We start from the raw sequence: 24,769 nt of genomic DNA, 5'->3' as shown, positions 1-24,769 counted from the left end.
CTGATTTCATCAAGTAACCTTTCCTCTCATCAAGAAGCCACTAAAAGTAAGAGTCTGTGTCCAGGAAATAAAATTGCTTTGCTAAACTTTAGTTGTGATTGTCAAGGGTGAAGGAGTAAGTGGCATTGGAGAAGAGCAGAGAAGCTCTACTCAGATCTCTAGGACCTCCTAAACTGGCACATGAAATGTACATGACTTCTCAGGTCTAATGAAGAACTTAGATCCTCTGTACTAAATTAATATGTTAGCACTGAGCTGAACATTGAAGTCTGTGCCTACATTCATGGTTGAAAATACCCTTGAATTTTAGCAGCAAAAGAAAAAGAAATGGCATAAGAGTCTAAGAAATATGTTTTCACCTTATTTTTAGGAATGAAACTGCTTTTTAAATTCTTGATGGCTGCACTTATTGTGGGCTAGGCACAGAACAGGAATTATCTAAATTTGACCAGGGTGTTCCTGAAAACCAAACCACCATTCACCATTCTGATTTAAGTTCTTAAAAATTAAGACCTTTAGGATTATATCAATTATCAACATGCCAATTGAACCTTAATCTTAAAGAACATCATATAATGTCTAATTCTCACTACTTAAACCAAAGGTATGTTTTTGAGCCTCCTCTTCACTTTTGTACCTAAAACATGAACATTGTTCATGTTGAATCCATCTCATTTACTCAAGTAGGGATAAATGTCACCTGCATTAGAGGGGAGTGTTGGTGGATGAATGTCTATACAAAGATCATCCTTGACATAGCGTTTGATTTGAAGGGGCAATGGCTGTTATTCTCAATAAAAAGGGCAGTTACCACCCAAATGGTGTGTTGCTTTCTTGACTGTACTGGAAAAAAAGAGGTTGACAATTGATAGAGAATTTGAGTTGTGGCACATTAAAAAAAAACAAGCAAAACACTTTATATAGTTTATTGAATTTTGACAATTATGTAGACTCATGTAACCAACTATCATCAAGATGCAGAATGGTTTTAATACCCCAAAATGTTCCCTGTGGCCCTCTGCAGTCCCACACTTCCCCCAACCCCCCAGCCTGGCTCCAGGCAACCATTGTCCTGCTATGGATAAGTTTCTATGGTATGTTTTTAACACCTTAAGAAGTATTTGCTGGTAGAAATTTTTATGTAAAAGTAAAGGAGTAAATATTTCATATCCCTTATTTTTCTTTTGAACAAAGTAAGAAAAACCATCATTTAGTTATAGTTACTAAATTTACAAAATAGCAAACAGAATTATTGAACAGAATCTGTGTAGTGTGTTACTAGTTGTTCTAGAACAGTGATTTTCAACTTTTGTCCTCTCACAGCACATAAAGTAATTACTAAAATTCTGTGGCACACACACACACAAAAAAAAATGTATTGCTGAACTGACCAAAAAATAGATATAATTTCAATTCATTCACACTGGATGACTATTGCTATGTTGGCGTTTGTCATTTTTTTTATTTGACAATCTAAGGGAAAAGAGGTCAGTGCCCCTCGCTAAATAATCAGGTATTGCGTCTTTTAAAAATTCTTGCAGCACAGCAGTTGAAAATTGCCATTCTAGAGCATAAGTTATTTTAAAAGTGAAACTGTATTTTTAGTGGGCTGAGAAAGTATTTCTGTGACACATTGTATACAGACAACATCTGTGGAAGACTAGCGATGCCCTAAATTCAGTAGACTCAGCAGAATTAATACAACAATCTGGCAGAATTTGAAATAAGTTTATCATGTGTGATTATGCTTTAGATTATTTTCTTTTAGATACCTGAATTCCCTTATTACATATAAGATATAAAGGCCTGTGGTTCTCATGCAATGTGCTATGGCACACCACTGCTCCTCAAATTTATCATGAGTGTGCCACCAGTCATAACCAATGGGTAGCATTTACTTTTTCTATGTTGGAATAGAAATTATTTTATGATAATGTCTGTCAGACTCAATGCACTGAGTCGTGTCACATGGTGAATGTAAGGTAAGAGGAGGAAGAAGTGATCAGAATAAAAGATTATACATGTTTTCTGGAATGAAAAAGGCAGTCACCACCCAAACAGTGTGTAGCTTTCTTAACTGTATTGGAAAAAAAGAGGTTGACTTTCCTTCTTGAGTCTGTGAGAGCAGATTTCATTCAAAGAGCAATGAGGAGTAAAAGAAAGAGCAGGTGATGCGTGTGTGATAACCATGCATACTTTTATCAGCACTGTGGTCGTCCTGACCAATGATTTAGTTCAGGTTTCAAATGTCCAGCCACGATCTTTCGTGTTCAGAAATTTAACAGAAATATACAAATTTGGTAACTTCTCACGGAGGGAGATTCATGAATGCTGTCAAGATCACAGGTTCCTTTGTAACAACTTCATTTGAATATTTTAAAAATGTGACTTGTGTGGTTCATCCTGCTACCAGGGCCAATGTCATATGTGATGGAAATCTGAAACAATAAATTTGACCATACTTTACTATTACTATTTTCAGCTATCATACCTTTTGATCCTTTATTGCACTCTTTGGAATTTATTCTTAAATGAATAATGAAAAAGAAGAAAATAATGATAAATGAAGATGAAGTGTTATATGCTATAGTGAAAGAGTGAAAAAACCCCACATGTCCTACTCTATAGTAAAAAAAAAATATATATATATATATATATATATATATCCTCCCAATGGAATATTACATGGGCATTAAAAATGATAAATGTACAGACTATAAAATGCTTATGGCACAATGTTATTAGAAACAAGAAAAAGACAAGCTTGAAGATTCACAGTGACTCTAGCTATGTAAAATCATGCATGCAGACAAGTTGACTTGATGGGGTGATGGGTGTGTTTAAGGTTTTCTTGATGTAGTTTATGTAGTAAAATGCTACATTAAAATATTGTGTAGGCCTAATGCTCTTGAAAACAGTCTGAATTCAAGTATAGTTACTAAGTAAATACATGTCACTATTTTTCTAATTAGTGTTAGCCCATTTGATTGGCCCTTTGCCTTCCATTCTTTATCTGGTTAGAAGGAAGTCACATATGGTAGAAACAGAACTCTGGTCATATTTATTTAGAAGTTTTATAAAGAATCAATAGGCCCTGAAGGGAAGGGGGAGGCCGTTGTGGAGAGGGGGGCAAGGGAGATGTTGAGGGGAATACGGGGGTGTGTGCATTCGGGGTGACACTAGAATCTATGTAAACACAATAAATTAAAATCAATTAAAAAATAGAAAAAAAAAAGAATCAATAGGCTTCATACTTAAAAGTTTAAAACAGCCATACCAGTATTTCAGTAGAAGAGCTATGAAAGTAAAATGTATAGACATTTATTTCTATAGAAACTATATCTCCAGTTATAGAAGACCTTCACCAATAAAGGGTTGAACTTATTTTTCATTAGTGACTTCATATATTGGGATGTGTTCTTTAACAATTTGAAAGAGCAATGAGAGTCTGGTTTCTGAGTCTGACTCACTCAAGTATGCCCAATCTGTTTTCCTGCATATAACCAAATTTCTTAGGCCAGGAAAGCAGAGATGGGGGTTGGTGGGGACAGTGAGAAAAGCATCTTGTGGCTTCTGGAACCCTGGAATAGTCGAGTAGGTCTCTGGAGGTGATTTATCCAATGGTTCATTTCACTGCAGAATTCTGTTTGTAAATTTTCTTAAAGACCCCTTGATTTGATATGTTTATTCAGTTCGTAGTTATAGTCTTCTGGGGACACACTTAAGAATAGCTCTTTTCTTTCCATAAAGCAGTGTTCCACCACTTAGTTTCCTTCTGCTTCTCAGGAATGTTAGAAAACTCAACACTTGGTGAGAAGGCAAAGATGAAAGTGATGGTGTGTTGTAATGAAAATACTCTTTCATCCACAGAGCCACAAGTTATTAACAGTGTCTGATGGCTCTCTGGTTTGTTAGACATGATTTCTGCGTCATCAAAAATGTAACTCATTTTTTTAACATCAGCAAGAAAAATTAAAATATACAAGATGCGTACTGATTTTAAAAATATTATTTTCCTCCTACTCATAGTAGTCCTTACCTCCACTCCACCTTATTTTTCTCTTCTTTTTTTAAAAATTTTTATTAAGTGAGAAGTGAAGAGGCAAAGACAGACTCCCACATGCATCCTGACCGGATCCACCAGGCAAGCCCCTTACTGGGCGATACTCCGCTCATCTGGGACCACTGCTCCATTGCTTGGCAACTGAACTATTTTAGTACCTGAGCCGAGGCCACCGAGCCATCCTCAGTACCCAGGGCCAACTTGCTCAAACCATTTGAGCCATGGCTGCAGGACAGGAAGAGAGAAAGGAGAAAGAGAGAGATAGAGAGAAGAGAGAAGGGTGGAGAAGCAGATAGATGAGTGTGCCCTGATCAGGAATCGAACCCAGGACTTCTACATGCCTCACTGACACTCAACCATGGAACCAACCAGCTAGGGCCAATTTTACTTCAATCTAAAAAGTCTGTCCCAAGAGCCTGCCTATCTAAACCCTTTTTCTATCCCCCTCATGCCTCGGTAACTTACACACTTATTCTAACTTTTCTCTCAATCTTTTGTTCTAACAATAGCCAGGATGTTTGTGATGAGCGAGAACTAAAGTAAAAGCAAGGAAATGTTAACTTGTGAAATAAGGTGATGCTGCTTTTTTATTTTTTTAAATTAACTGCCTTGTTTTAGCTGATGGGTAGAAAATAATAAGTGTCTATGTAGAGTGATTTTGGCTTTTACTGAACCCAGAAAACCTTAAGTTCAGACCTCCTGAGTACTTTTTTTAAAATAAGAAGTAAGCACAGAATAGTACATTTGTCTCACATGCATTAAAGTGTCTGTATTTAGAACGATTCTGTATTTTAAAAATTATAGGCTTGTTGGTTACAATAGGGCATAAAATATCACTTGCAAATATGCCTCACTACCTTTTATAGGTATCATTATAATGTCATCACCAGGGGCCCAATTTCATAATTCCTCTGAGACCCCAAAGGGGACTTTACATAATTGTAAAATGTGTCAGATTGTAGTCTGAATTTGAGGCTTTCTGTCTTATTACTGTATGGATCTCATATTTATTTGTCATTCTTTATTTGCTAGTATGTATATATTACTTCTAGCCCCTTTCTAGTCTATTCCTCCAAGACTGGAAAATATAAAGGGAATTACTAAGGCTTCCATTAATTCTGTGTTAGGCAAGTTCAACTAACAAAGTTAGCTTTTTAGTGGTGGGTCATCAACAGGCCAGGGGACTGGGACTGAAGAAGGTCTGGTTCCCTCAAGTGTTGAATAGCCCAGCTCAAACCTGGCCAGTACTCCTTGTTTCTTCCTGGTCCAGGAGGCCTCCCACTGGCTCTCCTGCCACCTGCCTGGTTCCGCTCAGCACCAGATGCCCGGGCTGGTATCTGGCCTGGGGCTGCTGATGAAAGTTGGGGGCTCCACCACTTCAAGCTGTGGGTGCCCCTACTCAAACTCGTGGGCTGCAGTGGCTTCAGGAGGGGATGCTTGCTTCTGTCTGCCCTTGGAGAATGTCTTGAGGTGTCCTCAGGCAGCTAACAATATGGAGAGTTGGGTTGCATTTCAATGTATGCCTAACTGTGCAGCTTTTTTTCACTGTTTTGTTCAGCTGATCTTTTTTCCTGGTTAGTCAATAACTGGCTCCAGAATGTTGAAGTTGGCCAACAGAGCCCCAGGACATCTTAGTTCCTTGTGTCTTTATTAGGGAAACAACAATTACACTTCAGCGGCTAATAAAAAGATAGCCTTCCATTGTGTACGAACCCAAGAGTATATACTGTAATATACTGCTCACAAAAATTAGGGGAGATCTCAAAGTGAATATGAAGAGGTAAAATATCCCCTAATTTCTGTAAGCAGTATAGTTAAGGCAGGAGTGGGTGAACAAAGGATTTGACTTTTTGGGTTAAATGCATACATGAATGATTGACCCAATTTTGTGCTTGGACAAAGGTAAGCGTTTTCCAGTCTTGGACAAAGGTAAGCTTGGACAGACATGTGAATGCATAGCCACCACCAGACTCATGGTGCCTTGTCTTGTAGGGACACTTCTGATACAAGGCATCTGCTTCTACTGCTTCACAAATCTCTGCACACAAATCTCATTCCATGACCCTTCTGTGAGTGTGTACCTTTCTTTCCCGTGTATGCCTTGATTAGCCTCCTTCGACATTCTTTTGCTTCTTTCTAGAAACTATCCTTGGCTTAACGTCCCTGTGAAGTTCACCTCTAAGGATGCTATAAGTATTTATGTATAGGTCAACACAGTTTTATAAAGAGCTATTCCTTCTGTGTATAATACATAGCTAAGTAGGTAGGTAGGTAGTTAGGTAAGTAGGTAGGGAGATACATAGGTATGAATTAAATAACCCCTTTTTGGTTGAGCCTGTTTTTTAGGATACTTGAAACAAATTTTCAGGATCCAACATTTGATGCATACTTTTTAAGTTGATTGAATGATAGTGCCATCACTTAACTGCTCACCTAATTCTAGCTTAGCATTTACATGTGTTCAAAGATTGGCGTGCTTCAATAACTCTCACTCATTCATTCATTCATTCAAAATATTTAATGAGTACCATATGTGACCGGAACAAGAAAGTATGGCGTGGTCCTAGCCCTCATGAAGCCACGGTCTGGTGGGGGAGACAGGTAGAGAAATAATTACAGTCCATTAGATAAGTGCTTTAATGGGGGCAGGCTTACTTATAAACCATGAGAGATCAAGTCCAGCAAGGGAATTAAAGGTTTACCAGAGCCAAGCTTCTAAATAGCAGTAGACCCAGTCATGGCATAGATTTCATGGTTTGGATTGACATGTAGAAATCTGGAAACAACTATGCTGATTTAGCAAGCAGTGGAGGATTTGTAAATAAAGTCCATGGCTCTCCGTGACTTTTTGATTTTCGAGTGGTAGTCTTTCTTAGTGGAGACATCTACCTGAAGTAGATGAATGCTGACTCTTTCGGCTTCTTAATAATCACAGGTTTTTTTCTTTTTAGCCCAGGAAACAATAACAAACACAGTATTTAGTACAGAATAGTTTCATCTTCAGAAGAAATAAAATTACAAATGAAATACCTTTCATGGTCATGTAACGTGACCATTCTTAATACCTTAAACTGTTCAGTAAGTTCAATATGGAAATATGGAAAAGAAACACATGGGAAATAATCCTGGAATATCGAATATACAGATTTTGATTGAAACATGTTCTCGGGACAGGTATAGAGAGGATGGGAATTTAGGGGAAATCAGAGGGGGCTTTGTCTTGGGCCTGCTCCCTTCTGTGAGGAGTGAGACTGGACTTTGTCTCAGCACATGTAGGTGTGCTGTGGGCAATTTATGTGCAAGCACTATGTAAACTGTAAAGAATTTGACCAATGTAAGGCAGGATTATTATCATTTTAAAATGCTACCTTATCGCCTGGAAAAGTTAACGTGCCTCCAGAGAGTCACTCAAGCAATGAAAAAAGTCTACTTTCTGTAATAGCACTGCCCTAATTATGCAAGGAATCCTCTCAAAGCAATGCTGGTGGATTTTAAGTCTCAGTTCTGAAATTTTGCATAATTCAAAATAGAGCGCTATTGTTCTTTTTCTCAGTTTAGCAGACCATAAACACATTCATAGGCTTTTTATTTACTCCTAACCTGAAATTATAAAATAACTTCTTGTTAAAATTACAAAAACACTATGCTTTCATAAGGTTCTCCAAATTTTAGGGCTTTAGTTATTTATAATTCTTATGTTGTCCAAAAAGCATCACCTTTGTGTCGACAGTGGATAAGGCGTATGTTTTCCAGCATTGACGATTGTGAGCAAAATAATCATAAATAAGAATTGGTCCAGCATTTCAAAAATATATCCTAAAATGATCCAGACTTGGAATGTTTTACCTGAAAATTATGCATTTTAATATCTACATTCGTTAAGTCATAAATCCAAAATATAAACCTGTAAGATATCATCCCACAGAAGTCTTCCATTTTGCAGATAATAAAACTGAGGCTCAGAGAGTCTAAATGATTTGCCTGCATTCATTCAGCTAGCTGGTGGCAGAGTTAGATTAGAACCTGAATTCAGATCTCTTGACTTCCATTACAGTGGTTTTCCTACCATGTAATCATGCAGAAGTTCAAGTACATTTACAAAACGTGATGCTAAAGACACTACCACATGCTCTCTATTCTGTAATTTTACATTGGGAGATATTAAGATCATGCTTACTGGTATTTTTTTAAAAAAGAAAATTGCATGTATATTTAAATATTTGTGTTGGAGTTGATGTGAGGTGTGTAGAATAAGTTCCTAGTTGTCGAGCCCAAGTAAGTGAACCTGAGAGTCTCTTTTGGGTGCCTCATTTGAACTTAAGCATGCAAATTAATTTAGAAAGGAAATGAGAATGGGCAGCTAGATGGCTATATTCCTTTTTTTTTTCTTTGAAGATAGCTAAATGTAGAATATATTTCAAAACACTATATTCATTTTCTGTGCCTTGAAGGATCCCCATGCCCCATTCTTCTTGAAGGTGTTGAGTCTCTGAAGGTTCAGACTTGATCAGCCGTGAAACTGTGACCTAATGTAAACTTGCTAAGAAATAGCATAATAATATCCTTGCCCCAAGGGCAAAACACTCAACTCTGGGTTTTTCTCTTTTATCCTTTCTCAGACTACAGTCATATTTCTTTGTTAGTATTTCCTCTTTGCATTGTGGTACAATTGACATTGATAGATAGCGTGGAGAAACTGAATTCAAAAAGAGAAAAGAAAATGGGGGGGGGGGGAAGAAAGCCCTTACACTGTTGGCTCAAAAAATAGTGTGTGTGGAGAGCTCTCTAGCTGGCCTCAACATTATGTTTTTTTCCTGGGCTGCAGCTGCTGACAGCAGACACACTGAGCTATCATTTGGCCACATTTGGCTCATGTAAATTGTGATAAACAGTGAGCCCATAATATTTATTTTAAAGATTCGTTCAGTGAAGGTAAGCATTCTTGACTTGTGTATACATGCTAGTAAGAGGAAAGCTGCAGATGGGAAGACCAGCTCTTAATTTCATGCCACACAATTAATACGGCTGCTCTGTGCTCTCTTCCCCACAGGTGCAGGGGTGTGGGAACCCTTTGAAGACTTGTGTAGCTAATAGCCATCTATAATTCAGAAGAAGACGTCTTCAATGGAAGACCCCCGGGGGATAAATGGACCGTCTGTAAGTAAACAGAATGTCAGTCTTAAAGAAAGAGTTATTACTTTTAAAATTGTAATTACTATTTTTGTTGTAACTCGAGTGTCTAGAAATTCCTTAAAAGGTAGGCACCAATTTTTAATGATTTTAAAAGTTATGAATTGAGGAATACACAATTTTCTCAGCCAAACCTATTTGATACCTTTCGTAGAGGTATCAGTTACCAAAAATAAAGTTCTAGAAGGAAAGCCAACCTTTAGTATTACTTAATTACAACAAAAATTATAACGTAATTTTCAGGCTTATATTTTTCTTTGCTTCAAGGAAAACATGTATTTGTCTCATAAAACTTGAAATTAATATTTAAGTTTGGATCATGCAGTATGTGCTTGTTTTATAAATACACATGTGTGTTTTTGTGTATCTTTCAAATGTGTGTTTAGTGTGGTAGTTTCAGTTTGATGAACTCTAGAATTGGCTTTAAATTAAGGAGAACCTTAGGTCTCTAAGGTTTTCTTTTGTTTGTTTATCCTGTGAGCAGAAAAGAAAGAATTCAGAATTTTTTCCTCAGGCTCCTATCAGGAAGAAAGCAAGCTTCCTTTGGCTCATGAACAAATATCCCCAATTAGAGGTAATCTTACAAATAACCTTTGCGTTACTTAGAACTTGAATAAGTCGATGGATATTAATTTTAGAAAAGCATCTTTCAGTAAGTGAGAGTTGTGTTCATGGAAATTTTTCATAGCATTATTTGGGGTGGCATATGTGACTTTGACTTTTAAGTTCTCTGATCAGTTGTGACGCTCTTAGACCTGTGGTTTCATCATAGCTCAGCGTTGTTCACAATAGAATTATCACAAACCCAAAGTGTGATCTTTAGTAATGCTGTTGTGGTTCCTGTAATGCATGTCTTACAAGGCCTATTGGTGTTATGTAATAAGCAGGAACTGCTAATGGATACGGATTTTAATAACAAAGGGTCAAGTGCTATCAAGGTACTTTACAGTCATACCATATGCAATTACAGAGTCTATTTTATGGATCTCCTCGGTCATCTTGTGAGGCACACAAACACTTCGAGATCATTCTGCAGAGCATAGCTTTTATCCTGAAGAGAAAAGCACCTTTAACTTAACCCATTTAATTTGTTTGTTTGTTGTTTTAAGCTCCTGTGATGGGCTTGGAGTGCTTGATTTTATTATCATGTTAAAAATACTTTTGTAGTGCATATAAAATAAGTGAAAAATAAACCCACCAATTACTGCTCCTTACTGCCCTCATTTTTTTTGTAACTTTGATACTTAGATCGGTGTCAGTTGATGCATTAGAGAGTCCCTCGCACATTTAACAGTATCTGCAAATCCATGTTGCTGATAATAATATTTCTAATAATATTTTATATTATGCAAATTCAAATTTAAGAATTAAGACATTAACTAAAACTTGAGACTGAAATTAACAAATAGGTAAAGAATGTAATGATTGATTTCTTTTGTTGCCTATCATAACAAAATGATGTGTTTAGTGGGCAACCTCATTACATATTGTTTTGAGGTTTTGTTTTGTCATGTGAAGAGTGAAGCAGTTTAGGCCCTGACCCCGTTGGCTCAGTGGTAGAGCATCGTCCTCATGTGCGGGAGTCCCGAGTTCGATTCCCGGCCAGGGCACACGGGAGAAGCACCCATCTGCTTCTCCACCCCTCCCCATCTCCTTCCTCTCTGTCTCTCTCTTCCCCTCCCACAGCCAAGGCTCCATTGGAGCAAAGTTGGCCCGGGTGCTGAGGATGGCTCTGTGGCCTCTGCCTCAGGTGCTAGAATGGCTCTGATTGCAGCAGAGCGACACCCCAAGATGGGTAGAGCATCGCCCCCTGGTGGGCGTGCCGGGTGGCTCCCTGTCGGACGCATGAGGGAGTCTGTCTGACTGCCTCCCCGTTTCCAACTTCAGAGAAATACAAAAAAGAAAAAAAAAACATTGAAGCAGTTTTGTTCTTGAAAGATACCTAGCTGTCTGGGAGGTAGGAAACTAGGGTTGGCTGCTTCTCAGGGGCACGCACCTTGGCACAGGAGAAGCCGTCTGTGGCCATGTGACCAGCTCCTGCTGCTCAGCCACGGAGGGCACGCAGGGGCCCTGCGCAGACGCAGCCTTGCGTGGGCTTCTCCGGGCTCACTGCCCCTGGCTCTCAGGTGTCGCTTCCTTAGGGCGGTGGGGAAACAGAACCAAGATGGGAAGAGGACCTAGAACCTAGAAGGAAATGTTAAGATAACTCAGGAAAATGAAGGATTGAAAGGAGACCTAGACTAGTCTAGAGTGCTTGGACTCCTAAACGTGAACTTCTTTTTGCTTTTCATGCTCATCTTTCAAAAGTTTCTTTTAGAAAAAGTCTCGACCATATTCAGAGTAAGAACAGGAGTATATGGTCCCTCACGACCAGCTTCAGCTTTGTCAATATTCTGCCACCTTCGTTTTAGCTTACCGCTCCCCTCACCCCACTCTCCTCACAACCACTGAATGATTACGGCTTTCTCACAGCACTTTTTAAGACAAAATTCACATACATCGAAAGGTGCCAATCTTAACAATAACATTTTGAGAAGGGGTTATACCTATCACATTAGAGTTTCCATCTCCCTAACAGGCTCAACGCCCCTTCTCGCTGAATCCCTCTCTAGTCCGCCCCAGCCCCCAGAGACAAGCCCTGTTCAGGTGGCTTCACTTTTGATCAGTTTCACCTGTTCCAAAACTTCATACAAACTGGATCCTCACCTAAGGTATTCTCTTCGGTTTCTGCCCTTTTTTTCATGAAGCATTATGTCTGTGAGAGTCATCGATTCTGTTACGTGTTTCAGTAGTTTGTTCATTTACATTGTTGAATAGGATTGCACAGCACACATTCTTTTAAAACAATATTAAATATATTCTAAGCACTTGTCTGAAACTCTCAATTTCTGCACATGTCAATGAAGAGCTTAAAGTCCAATTAATCTAATGTTGTTTTCAGCTTTATTGTTTTATAATTCTTACTTCCCTCCACTCTGTAGCTCTCAGTGAGACTGGATCCTTGCTTCCCTAAGCATATTTCTGATAGGAGCAGGGCCTTTAGTTTCCTCATCAGCGATGACATTTTTTTTAAAAAAAGCTCTTTGAAAGGTTTCGCATTCAAAGCCAGTTTGTAAAACATACCTTTATTGCTTTACATATGCAATTGTCAATATAGTACATATTATGAATCTCTGTTGCCTTTGCCAACAATGATTCTTTCTCGGTGTCACATGGTTCTTTCTTTACTGCATAGATAGAACTGTGTGTGACAGGACAGGAGAGGAGTCAGTGAAGCCCTCTCATTTCTTCCTTTTAGGCCTGACATCTGGCTTGGCAGGAGGCTGACAAGAGTATCACCGGTGTTCTTTTGGCTCCCTGACAGCTGGGGAGCCCAGAGGGGCTCATTTTGGGAGAGGCCAAGAGGAACGTCTTTGGCATTTCAGTGGGTAACAAGGGGGCATCGTGCAGGGGGTCCCTTTAACAAGGCATGTTCACTCTTAATCTTGTTGTAACCATGCTTTGTGAGGTTGGAAGCTGAGAGTTTTGAAGTGGCTTGTGCCACTTGAGGGAAGGAAAATGATCATTTGAACGTCAGAATGTGCAATATTCCTGTAATGTCGCCTCTTGACCCTATCAGGGCTTTGGAGATGTGTTTATTGTATGACAGAGGATCATGGGCAGAGCTAAAGTAGTTTCTCAATTTGATCCTGAGTAGATGTAGCACTGGGCAAAGGGTTAAATCAGAAGCCCCACCTTTTAAATTATGGAATGTTCTGTTTATGTGGTTTTCACATCTAGGAAAAAAGTGGCTCACGTGACTTTGTAAGTTTTCTCTGCTCTTCAGTTCACCTTATGAGGACAAAAAGGAGAAGATGGGGTTTGTGAGGCTTTAAATCATTTCTTCCAGAATTCTGGTCACTCTTCTGTCACCACTTGAGTCCCCATGTGGCAGAGCATAGCTCCACTCCCTCTCAGAAGAGCCATGGTTGGCCCTCTGTTAGTAGACAATTCCGAAACATAAACATCCGAGAGCCAGGATATGGCTGCCTCTTTCAATTTCTTTGGTTTATGAAGATTTCTAGAAGGAAACCATTCAGAATAAGAAACACATCTAGTAGCTCCTTGGGGGAAAAAAGCAAATTAAAAAATAAATCACTATATTTTTTCTTGAGGCTATAAGGCTTGTAGTTAAAAAACACACCATATAAAAGACTAAACCTTGTGTCTGAATTAGATAGGCAGTCTGGTATCTTGAAAATGACATTTTAGATTAAGAGTCAGAGACCTGATTTTAACTTTTCGTAGTGGAATGAGCTGGGGCACATTTCCAAGGGTCCTTCTTGACTGTAACACAGAGATGATACTATTTATCTATTCTTACTGAAAATCACAATTTTGTAGGTCAAGCGGGATCATATATTTTAAAGATCTTTGAAAAAGTACAAGATAACTCCAATGTATTTATATTGGAAATAGTATCTCTAGAAAAATGTGGTCATGGATTTAAAAAAATTACCTGGTCTCCTGCAAGTCTACAATAAAGTTTTTAAATGCAACTCTCACACCTCTGCTAGGTGTTACATGTACCAGTGCTACTTATGTGTGGTTGAGATATTGTCAGTGGTGGGGAAGCCAAGTTTCCTGAGACTCTAAAAGGTGCTTGTTATTTTAAATGATAGTTAATTTACTTTTATTATAAAAATTTTAGATGAGGATATGTGAGTTTTTTAGAGTAATTATATTTAGGGCCTCATTGTGTTGATGTCTTGTGTTCCCTTTAAATTATGGTCAATTTGAAATGCTCACAGCAGCTTTTGCTGAGATGCTGGGTTTTGCAAGAAAACATTAAATAAAATGTGCATGTACTCTATTCCTATATTTGGAGATTCTAAAAATGAAAAGTGACTTTTAACCAAAATGGAAGAATTGATTATTTATTTTGTTAACAGAGAGAAGCACACTATTTAGCCAAATCTACTAAAAGTAAATTACTAAAAGTAGTTATACATGCTTAATATATATGTCAAGTTATTTGGGAAATTATCAATTGAATCAGGATTTATTTTGTTTCATCTTGACCATGAATGAGACTTTTTATATACATGATACTTTTAGATAGATTAAATTTAAAAGTATAGAATCCAATGGTTTTAGCTTTCTTTCTTTCTTTTTTTTAAACAGAGCATTTATTGGAAGCCTGCATTAACTTCCTCAGGCTGTTGTAACAACATACCATAAACCCGGGTCTTAAAACAATAGACATTTATTGTCTTAGTTCTGGAAGCTAGACATCCAAGGTCAAGGTGTGGGCAGGGCACCCGCTAAAACCTGTAGGAAGTCCTTCTTTGCTTCTTCTTAGCTTCTGGAGGTCTATTCATGGTCCGTGCCCTTCCTGGGGTAACAGCCCCAGCACTTCGACCTCTGTCAATGTCACCCATGGCCTTCACCCTCTGTATCTGTCTCTTCTCTTCTTAGGAGGACACTAGTTATATTGGATTATATATTGACCTCATCTTAACTTGATTACATCTGCAAACACTATTTCCAAATAAGGTTACATTCACAGATACTGGGGATTAGGACTTTAAAATATTTCTTTTGGGGGGGGATACAATTCAACCCATGACAAAACCTAATAAGAATATGAGGTCCCAAACCCTATCTGGTTGCCTACCCATCCCATCCCCCTTGAATAATTCTAGTTTATTTGGTTGCAAGTAGTAGGCTCACCATGAGCTGACATAAGCAAACAAGAGGAAAGTCTTAAGAAAAAAGGCACTCAAGGAATCCAGGCAGTTTTCTTTCTATATTTTTCTATAATTTTTTCTTTTTCTTTTTAGTCCTCTCTTTGTTTACAGACTGGCTTTCTCTAGTCCCCTTGCCTAGTGCCGGCTGCTGACTAGACTGACAGGTTACTGGGCTATCCACCATACAGCAAGAAAGACTGTATTGGTCCTTCATGAGTCATGACCCTGTGGCTGGTGAAACAGGGAGCACAAACATGCCATTTTAGAGAAGGGGCTGGGCAGACCACCCAACAGGTGCCTGCTGTGACCCTTTAAGAAATCCCAGGCGGCTCCTAGAGGCACGAGTTTGAACACACAGATCTAGTTCCTACCTCTTCATCTTACAGAGGGGAGATGGAGCCCTTGATGGGCCATCACCCACATTCTCATCATTCTGATGGAAATATCTAACAGTGAATACAAATAATTCTTTCCTGATAACTTAAGGTCCTTGTTACAACTATCAGTTATAAGCTGTATCCCTAATGTACTAGTTTTTCTTCTCTCCCTTGACTTGTCTGTGAGCAGCGATGCTTTGCGTTTACAGTGCTAGGCAGTGAAGCCCAGAGCCGGGCCAAACATGGTGTCATGGGTACACAGCAAACAGATGCTAACTTGAAAACAGGAAGGCAGCGAGGTGTAGTGAAGATAGCCCTGATGTGGAATCAGAATACCAGGGTTTTTTTGTTTTTTGGGTTTTTTAAATTGATTTTAGAGAGAGAGGAAGGGAGAGAAAGAAAAAGAGACAGGAACATTGATCTGTTCCTGTAGGTGCCCTGACGGGGATCAAACTGGCAACCTCTGTGCTTTGGGACGACGTTCCAACTAACGGAGCCATCCAGCCAGGGCCAGAGTACCAGGTTTTGAGTCACAGCTTACTAATTATGGGTGCTTGGGGAGGATATTTCAACTTCTGAGCCTCAATTTTGTTTTTCCATATAGAGATAATCACATCTATATTGCTGGGTATCTGTGATGAAGAGTAAGATATGGCCAAAGCACTTTGTAGACAATGAAGCAGCACGTACAACATAGTGCCAGGCCCGCAGCTATCTTCCAGGTGGGGCAGGACATGGCGAATCAGACGTGTCTGCTTTGGTCTTTGCTCTGCACTGGGACTGCTCTTTAACCTTCCTCAGCCTCAGTTCTTCCTCATTTGGAAAGTAGGGGTATCAATACCTTCCTTGTGTGATTATGTGATTAAAAATAACATATGAAGGATGCCTAGTGCATAAAAGTACAGTTTCTAGAGCCTGACTTCTCGGGCTGAGATTTGAGCAGGGGCCCCCATTGGCTTCAGGGTGCTGAGCACATGCCTGCGCCTCCCTTGGGCTGTCTGCCACATCTGTAAATGGGATGATGCCAATAACTTACACCACAGGGCTAGTGTGAAGACTGAATGAGATTATATATGAGAGAGTTTCTCAAACAGTGCCCGATACATAGTAAATGCTGTTGTCTTAGCTTAATAAATGCTTTAAAAAATGCCATGGTTGTTTGAAATTGATTAGACAGGGACGATGGGGTCCTATCTCTTTATTTTAGTTGTAATGTAGGTACATTCACAGGGTTAAGGCGAACTATGAGTGGGGATGTCAGACCATGATGGAAGGAAGTAGGCAAAGCTTTGCCTTTGAAGGGGCAAAGCTGGTTTGAGCACACTGGAACAGCCAAGTGAGAATGTGACCTGGGAGTTTGTAGAGGACTGGCTGTCAAAGTTCAAATGGGGCACCAGGGTGTATATCAGTGGTTGGGTACTTTAGGTAAAAGAATAAAACTTAGACAGGAGAACTGTTCCAGAGCCAGGACAGTGACTCATTTATATTTCCAGGCACAAACACAATGCCAAGCCCTGTATATGCACTCAGTAAGTGTTTGTCTATCTGAACTGGCCAGAGTTCTGTGTCCTGGTACAGCTCACTTGGTCCACAGGAACGAAACAAATGGAGTGTGACAAGGGTGAAAATTGCTTGTGGCAAAAATGCTAGAAAGAAAGGAAAGAGGATCATGGACCGTTAAGATTCACTGCCTGTGGCCCGCCTCTGCTCTGGCTCCCTTCGTGTGCAGGGTCTGGGGGCTCACACCACTGTGGGGTCTGACTGCGGCTGTGCAACCCATTAGTTGTGATGGGGTCTGGATCTCTCCTTCTGAGGAAAATGCACAGACTAGAATTTTTTCCTTTTTTGGAGGTAGGAAAGGCAGCTTGAATACTTAAAAGAAAAAGAAAAAACCTTCCTGGTTTACAATTCTGTTAGGAACGATGTTAATCACCAGACATATGAGCTAGAATAAGAAAGCCGTTTCAATGTAGTGATAGTAGAATAAACATTTTCTGTAAAGAGCCAGATAGTAAGTACTTCAGACTTTGTGCACTAGAAGATTCTATGGCATCTGTCAACTCCTTGGTTGTGGCATAAAAGTTTCCATAGAACAGATCCATGAAGATATAAACTGTGATTAACTACCACCCTTGTTCTCTCGTCCTCTGAGGGTGGTTCGACAACAGCACGGCACCCCCCCTTCAAGGTTTCTCCTTTTGTTCCCATCAGTTCATCTCTGCCATCTTCAATTTGACCTATTTTCTCCCTCACGGCCTCATCTTTTTCTTTTGTAAGATGAAGAACTGAAGAGATCTCTTCTAGTTATAACAAAGCGTGATTCAATTAGTGTTCATATTGTACTGGATAATCAAAGTTAATAAAGTTTATACATCACTAAATATGTGCAGTGGTCCCCAAGAGATGGGCAGGAGGACCCAGCACGGAATCCAAGCATCTGTGGAAACCCGCCAAACACTCTGTTTGACGATACAACCCCACAGTTCCGGGATAGCATTTGAACCCCAATAGGATGCACCTCTACCTTTCTAATGTCTCCTGGTCTCTTTCTCTTGCAAACTTCTTCATCCCTCAGTCGATGAATATTATTATTTGTAGAGCCCATAATATATCTTTATATTGGCTCAAATACTGTGATGAGGGTATTTAATGACCACATTTTTATACATATATAATTTTACTTATATAAATGTTCCTATGATTAATTTAGAAAGGTGCTTGGAATATCAATAAAGGCCACATCTTGATTTTGTATACCATTCCAGAATGTGTTGTGATTTTAAAATACATTCATAAATATTTTAAATAGTTTTCCCTTTAAGAGATGGAGTCTCTTGAGGCTACCCCTTCCCTTGGGTGTGGCCTGGAACTCAGTGACTCACTTTGCATAAGCAGCAAACAGAGCAGCAGTGATGATCTGGCATGGTGGATACGAGGTCCTAAAAGTGGATGTGAATCAGTCACTCTGGGGGCAGCTGGCTGCCATGTTGTGAGGACACTCAGGCAGCCTAGTGGAGAAGCCCATATGACCAGGAATGGAATATTTTAATTAACATGTGAGGAAACCTTCTTGAGCCTCCACCCCTAGTCCAGCAGACAGCTGTGGTTCATCCTCATGAGAGCCCCTAGTATCTAACAGCACCTAACTAAACTGCTGCCAGATTTCTGACTCTGAAAAATCATGTGAGATTACTTTAAGACGCTAAGTTTTGAGGTAATTTGTTATGGAGCAATAGGTAAATAATACAGTGATCTTATGGATTTTTTCTACATTAAAATTATCTTTACTCAATATTTTGAACAGAAGAGGTGAAGCTTGATAGTGCATGTAACTAATTTATAAATACATATTATGTGCTATAGATCAGTGGTCCCCAACCTTTTTTGGGCCACGGACCGGTTTAATGTCAGAAAATATTTTCACGGACCGGCCTTTAGGGTGGAACGGATAAATGTATCACGTGACCGAGACAAGCGTCAAGAGTGAGTCTTAGACATCTGGTCATTTTTAAAAAATAAAACATTGTTCAGACTTAAATATAAATAAAAAGGAAATAATGTAAGTTATTTATTCTTTCTCTGTGGACTGGTACCAAATGGCCCACGGACCAGTACCGGTCCACGGCCTGGGGGGTTGGGGACCACTGCTATAGATTATATAACTATATAAACATGTAATTATATAAATGTAATTCATTTTTCCTACTGCATTTCATGTAGTCAATCACTGGGTGTTTTTCTCTTTCTTATTTGCTGGGTACATTCAGATATTAGTTTACTTATCTTTGTCTTCCCTCTCCCAAGCTGAACTCTTTCTTTTTTATACAATAAGTGCTCTGAACTGCTCATTAGTATATATTTAATTCTATCTTGCATTGTTCATACTTATTTCCAAATCTGTTTGCCTTCTAGACTGTGAGCTGTTTGAGGGCAGAGAGCAGGAGAGGGGGATAACCACCTGAAACTCAGCCCTTTCTACTATTTTGCACATTGTAGATGTGAAACATGTTTTGGTCGAATGAGTACAATTACCTGGAGCGGCAGTTTTGTAAACAGAGAGAAGTCTTCACGGGTGCTAGTTTGGCAGCTTTCCTCTCCGTGGCTCCTGGGAAGCAGGCGCCTTTGGAAAGAGCCCAGAATCACGCTCAGAGCTGTTCTTGCTTTGCCATATTGCAGGAAGGTAGAGATACGCTGAAATACAGATCTCTGCTGTGAAATCTCATTAAGGGGACCTCCATTAACGGAGAATTTCTGATAACTGAAGCAGAGAATGAGGTTTATTTTTACATGTCCTTTTATAAATATAAGATTATCAAAGAAAGTAACAATATAGGTGAATTTTACCTATGAATGTGTGAAAATAGAAAGACAAAATAAGCTGCCAGTCATACACCAAATTTTCATACGCTTTTTCAAATAAATCTTATTCATTGCAGAAATTTTCCAAACTACTCACAAGTTTAAAATAGATCAATTAATGTTTATATTTCAAAGGCTTTCTTGAAATTTTTTTTTTTTTTGTATTTTTCTGAAGCTGGAAACGGGGATAGACAGTCAGACAGACTCCCGCATGCGCCCGACTGGGATACACCCGGCACGCCCACCAGGGGGCAATGCTCTGCCCACCAGGGGGCATCGCTCTGTCGCAACCAGAGCCACTCTAGCGCCTGGGGCAGAGGCCAAGGAGCCATCCCCAGCGCCCAGGCCATCTTTGCTCCAATGAAGCCTTAGCTGCGGGAGGGGAAGAGAGAGACAGAGAGGAAGGAGAGGGTGAGGGGTGGAGAAGCAGATGGGCGCTTCTCCTGTGTGCCCTGGCCGGGAATCGAACCCGGGACTTCTACAAGCCAGGCCAACGCTCTACCACTGAGCCAACCGGCCAGGGCCAATTTTTTTTAATTTTTAAATTAAGTTTAATGGGGTAACCTTGATCAATAAGAATACATATGTTTCAGGTGAACATCTCTATAGCATTTGATCTGGCAATTGCGTTACGGGCCCATCGCCCAAAGTCAAATCATTTTCTGTCACCGTGTATTTGTCCCTTTTTACTCCCCTCTCTCTCCCTTCCCCAGGTAACCATTTTACTTGTATCTATGTTCATGAGTCTCAGTTTTATATCCCACGTATGTGTGAAATCATATAGTTCTTGGCTTTTTCTGATTTACTTATTTCATTTAGCATCATGTTCTCAAGATCCATCCATGTTGTCGTAAATGGCACTATGTTATCATTTCTTATGGCTGAGTAGTATTCCACATCTTTTTAAAGAGGTATCCCAGATTAAAACTTAACATAAATCAGACTAACATTCTCATAATTTTAACAAGTTTGATTCATGTAATGCCATGAACGTGTACTCCCTTGTTGCATTAATAGAGTAGTAACTGAACTTATGTTCTTATCAGTTGAAGTCAGAGGACGCCTGTGAGGGTACAGGAGGGAGCATGGGTTTGTGAGGCAGCTGAAGGCTGGTGTTGGAGGCCTGACTTACCTGCTGCCTGAGTATGTCCAAATCTCTGATCATTTCTGAGCCACTGTCTTCATCCCTAAAACAAGGATATTATTTCAGTGCTGTGTAGCTCAGCACTGTTGTGAGGACCAGAAGGAGAACAAGAAGGCCTTTATTAAGCACTATAGCAATAAATACCATGTTATATATTTATCAACAGCACATAATAAAAAACAATGGATGACCATTTGTTCTTCCAGGTGGTAGCAGAAAAAAAAATCTTTGTATGCTCTTTAAAAATTTTTCCCACAAGAAGCAGTCAGTGAGTGCACAGCTAAAAGGAAAAGCTAAATGGATCAACGGGCTGATGTTTCTCTCTCTCTCTCACCCTCTCCCCACCTTTGACTTTCTCTCTGTGGAAAAATATAAAACAACCAATTTTCTCTTCTTTTTGAAAAGGAAAAAGAAAAAAATCTTTTTGTAATTATTGATTTTGTTTTATTACTTTTTATTTTGAAATATGATGTGTATAATGCAAGGTGTTGCAAGAGAGAATCGGTATTGGGCTGTAGAGATAAAGTGGATGATTTTATTCACTTGTTCTTATTTTTACTTAAGTCATGATTAAAGTAAAATTACTTTCAGGGTTTCTAGAATGTTTTAAATTCATTTTAGAGAGGAGAAAGTAGAGAGCATAAACTCCCATATGTACCTTGACCAGGCAAGACAGGGTTTTGAACCGGTGACCTCAGCATTCCAGGTCAACGCTTTATCCACTGCGCCACCACAGGTCAGTTCAGAATTCACGATTTATTTTGATGTCTAGAAATTCTCAAAATTTTATTATATAAAAAATCATTTGGCAAGGTATACAGTATATGCTGATTTCTTTCTTTAAAAGTATAGCCATCTATATATATTTTAACAATAAAATATTATGCTTTGAGAGTTACCAAATATAAATCTTAACATTAAATGTATTTACAAAGATAAAAATAAATGCTATATTATCTAAAAATGTCATTATAAAACTGTTATTTACTTTAAATGATCTATTTTTTAAAATTCCATATCTAATTTCTATTTACATAAACATATTTTCTTATAAAAAGAAAAAATGACCAAAAACACATTTTATTTTTTTTAACTCTCACTGTTTACATTAGTGATTTTTAGTGATTTGTCTATTCAAGTTTCTCTGAAATATTTGAAAACCATATATTTACTTGGCCCCATATGGTAAGCTGGGAAAAGAAACTTTAAAAATGAATTTGAAAATATTTTGTGTTCCAGCCTGTGAAATTATGTACCCTGAAAAATGTTTATAATTGGTTAGCTATGCCTGCATTTAACCACTTGTGTTCTCAAAATAAGAAACTGTTGGTGATTAGGTAAAACTCAAACAACTTATAAATCATTTCATCCATAGAGCTGACTTTTAATAAAGTTCATTTGTTAAGAAGTTCACATTAGACATTAAAATTAGTGGCTTGCTCAGATTCCAAATCATTTGAGGGGAAATATACTTATTATTTACTGTGGAGTAACAAAATCAGATCTATATTTTAACTTACGCAATTAGCATATTATCTTTTAAAAATGGTTATCTTTCTGTTTGCCCTCAGATAATTATTTAAATATGGTGACTCATTTCAATCAAAATCAACATATGTCCTACTTCTTCATTTTAAATTCAAACTGCGGGTCCGACTACCATCTTAAAATGATGTAGCCAACAAAAAAGCTAAACATGTCATCTATCTGTGATATTAAATGAGGTCTATAATCCACAGAACCATCAGCTATGGCAGCAAGAGAACTAACTGGGCTAATTCACACATTTGTGCCATGAGCATCTATGGTGAACTTTTCATTACTTAGCACATCGGAGTCCCTTTGAAGGTTGCATTAACTTCTTGGGACAAAGGTATCCTACTACAATTTTTATCGAAGTTAATGGCTTCCACTTATACTGCTAATGAGAGTTAAATAGATTTTGATATTACTGCAGAAGACACAGATTTTATAATGTTCTCACCTACCTTAATAACTGAGAAAAGATAGTATAATATTAAAGGCATTTATAAAAGGAAAAAATGTTTGTAATCCTATAGCTTAATTCAAAGTTTTAAAATGATAAATGTGTTTTTATAAAGAAATGAAAAAATATATTGCATATTAAGTTGATTGAAATACTGTTCAAAGAGTCCTTTAAAGTTGTTGACAACAAAGCTGTTTGTATTGATAGCTAAACTCTCCAAACACTGTATATTTGTTAAATCCATAACAGTTCTTAAACATACAAGTTACAGAAAAAGATGAAATGGGCTGACTTTCCGGGAAGGTATCAGCTTTATGTCCTTGGATATGTTCAGTGCCTATTACAACTAAGAAGAAATAACATTGATTAGACATTTACTATGTATCTGGGGATGTTCTAAGCGCTTTACACATATAGACTTGGCTCATAGTACCAGGTGATAATCTGTTGGAGATTGTGCATGGGAATTGGTAGAAGAGGATTACCTCCCAAATCCTTCCACTACTGAGATTTAATGAATCCACATTTATTACCTAGTGCCTACTGAAAGAGAGGAACTGGGGCTGTAAAATCAAGGTTTTTTTTCCTTCCATATTCAAGGAGGCAAAATGGACAATGCTCTTTGTTTTCCTTTGGTGTTAGCATATAATTTTGAAGAAAACTTGCTATATTTGTTCCAGAAAGGTACACATAAAGCAATACAGATTAGAAATACTTCTGTTATTATTTCTTGCCATTTTTAAGCCCTCTGTATACCCCAAAATATAATATTAAATTCCCTTCATTATTTTTAATATCTTACATACTGATATGTGATAAAATAATATAAGCTTTAGCTGGTTATAATTGAATTCAGGGTAATTTTTTTCTCTCTTCTTTTCTTTTCTTTTTAACAGAAGCTCAGATCAATAGGGACAAATTTGATTGTAAAATGAGAAATCTAATTTCTTAGTGAATAGGTAATAAAAAAAAATCCTTTGAAAATATATGCATCCTGGAGAGCAAACAGAGTCTTTCTTTGAAATGTTTAGAAAACACAGGACAATTTACCTAACTTTTCTATGGATTTAGGGAAAAATAAGTATTTTTAGATTTTGGTGGTTTTAAAAAAATATGTCAAGAGATCCTATTTCCTCCAATCTAAAGTCTTAGAGAAGTAAAGGAATTCTACAATGCTTTCTCCAGTCAATAAATGCCTGCTTTTCCATGCATCCTACTTTTACAAATTTCTATAGGAATTCTAGGGATAAGTCTTCGTTTCGTTTGAACAGTCTTTTGTCTGACCTCTGTTGCTTCTTTACATATACACAAATCTCTTCCTGTTTGTAGTTCCACATTTTTTCAAAATACTAATCTATGAGTATTCAGTTAAATTAGAATTAAACTCACAAACATTATCATTGTGTTGACCTTAATGTCACATCACTGCAGTGTGAGTAATATGAGGACAAATTTGGGATATGACTGAAAATGTCATATTCAGCCATTTTTAATATTTTTCTCATTTTTTTGTTGAAGCTGTTTTTATCTATTATTAGTAAACTAATATGAATAATCTCTTTGATTCTATTCCAAGTAAGGGTGCTGGCTTAATCTGAGTTAGAAAAAAAATAAAGGGTTTTTTTTTTCTTCCTTTTTTAATAGGGGACCCAAGGATAGCATTAGGGAACTAGTTAATCGACTATGTTCAGTTTAGAGATAAATATTAAAATTAAAAAAGAAATAGATACCTGTTGAGATTCATGGAATTGGAATATATTTGCAACTTATAACAGTTAACTGTGATTTTTTGTCTAAGTTTTAGAAGGACATACATTTTACATAAGTTTTAAAAAAATTTCTTGACGATACCTATCTTTTAGGTTCATTTATTTCCTGTGTTTATGTAGTTTTGGATCTAAAACCATATTCCCATCTTCA

The 24,769-nt window shown here is 38.1% G+C and overlaps 1 protein-coding gene across 11 annotated transcripts in view; it reads left to right on the top strand.

The window, feature by feature from the left end:
- Positions 1–24,769, top strand: part of EYA1 (EYA transcriptional coactivator and phosphatase 1) — a 333,576-nt gene that overhangs the window by 9,972 nt on the left and 298,835 nt on the right. For 7 of the 11 annotated variants that reach the window (XM_066266297.1, XM_066266301.1, XM_066266303.1 and 4 more), the window contains exon 2: positions 9,114–9,220. In XM_066266297.1, the coding sequence (XP_066122394.1) occupies positions 9,188–9,220 (33 nt within the window). In that variant the 5' untranslated portion in view covers positions 9,114–9,187. Of the gene's footprint in view, positions 1–9,110; positions 9,221–24,769 lie in introns of those variants that run through there. The other 4 variants (XM_066266311.1, XM_066266306.1, XM_066266310.1 and 1 more) reach the window with 3 other exon arrangements.

The sequence above is a fragment of the Saccopteryx bilineata genome, chromosome 3 (genome assembly GCF_036850765.1).
Source record: "Saccopteryx bilineata isolate mSacBil1 chromosome 3, mSacBil1_pri_phased_curated, whole genome shotgun sequence".
In the NCBI taxonomy this organism is placed as follows: domain Eukaryota; kingdom Metazoa; phylum Chordata; class Mammalia; order Chiroptera; family Emballonuridae; genus Saccopteryx; species Saccopteryx bilineata.
Note: the sequence above shows the minus strand (reverse complement) of the source record. Positions and strands in the feature narration are given on the sequence as shown.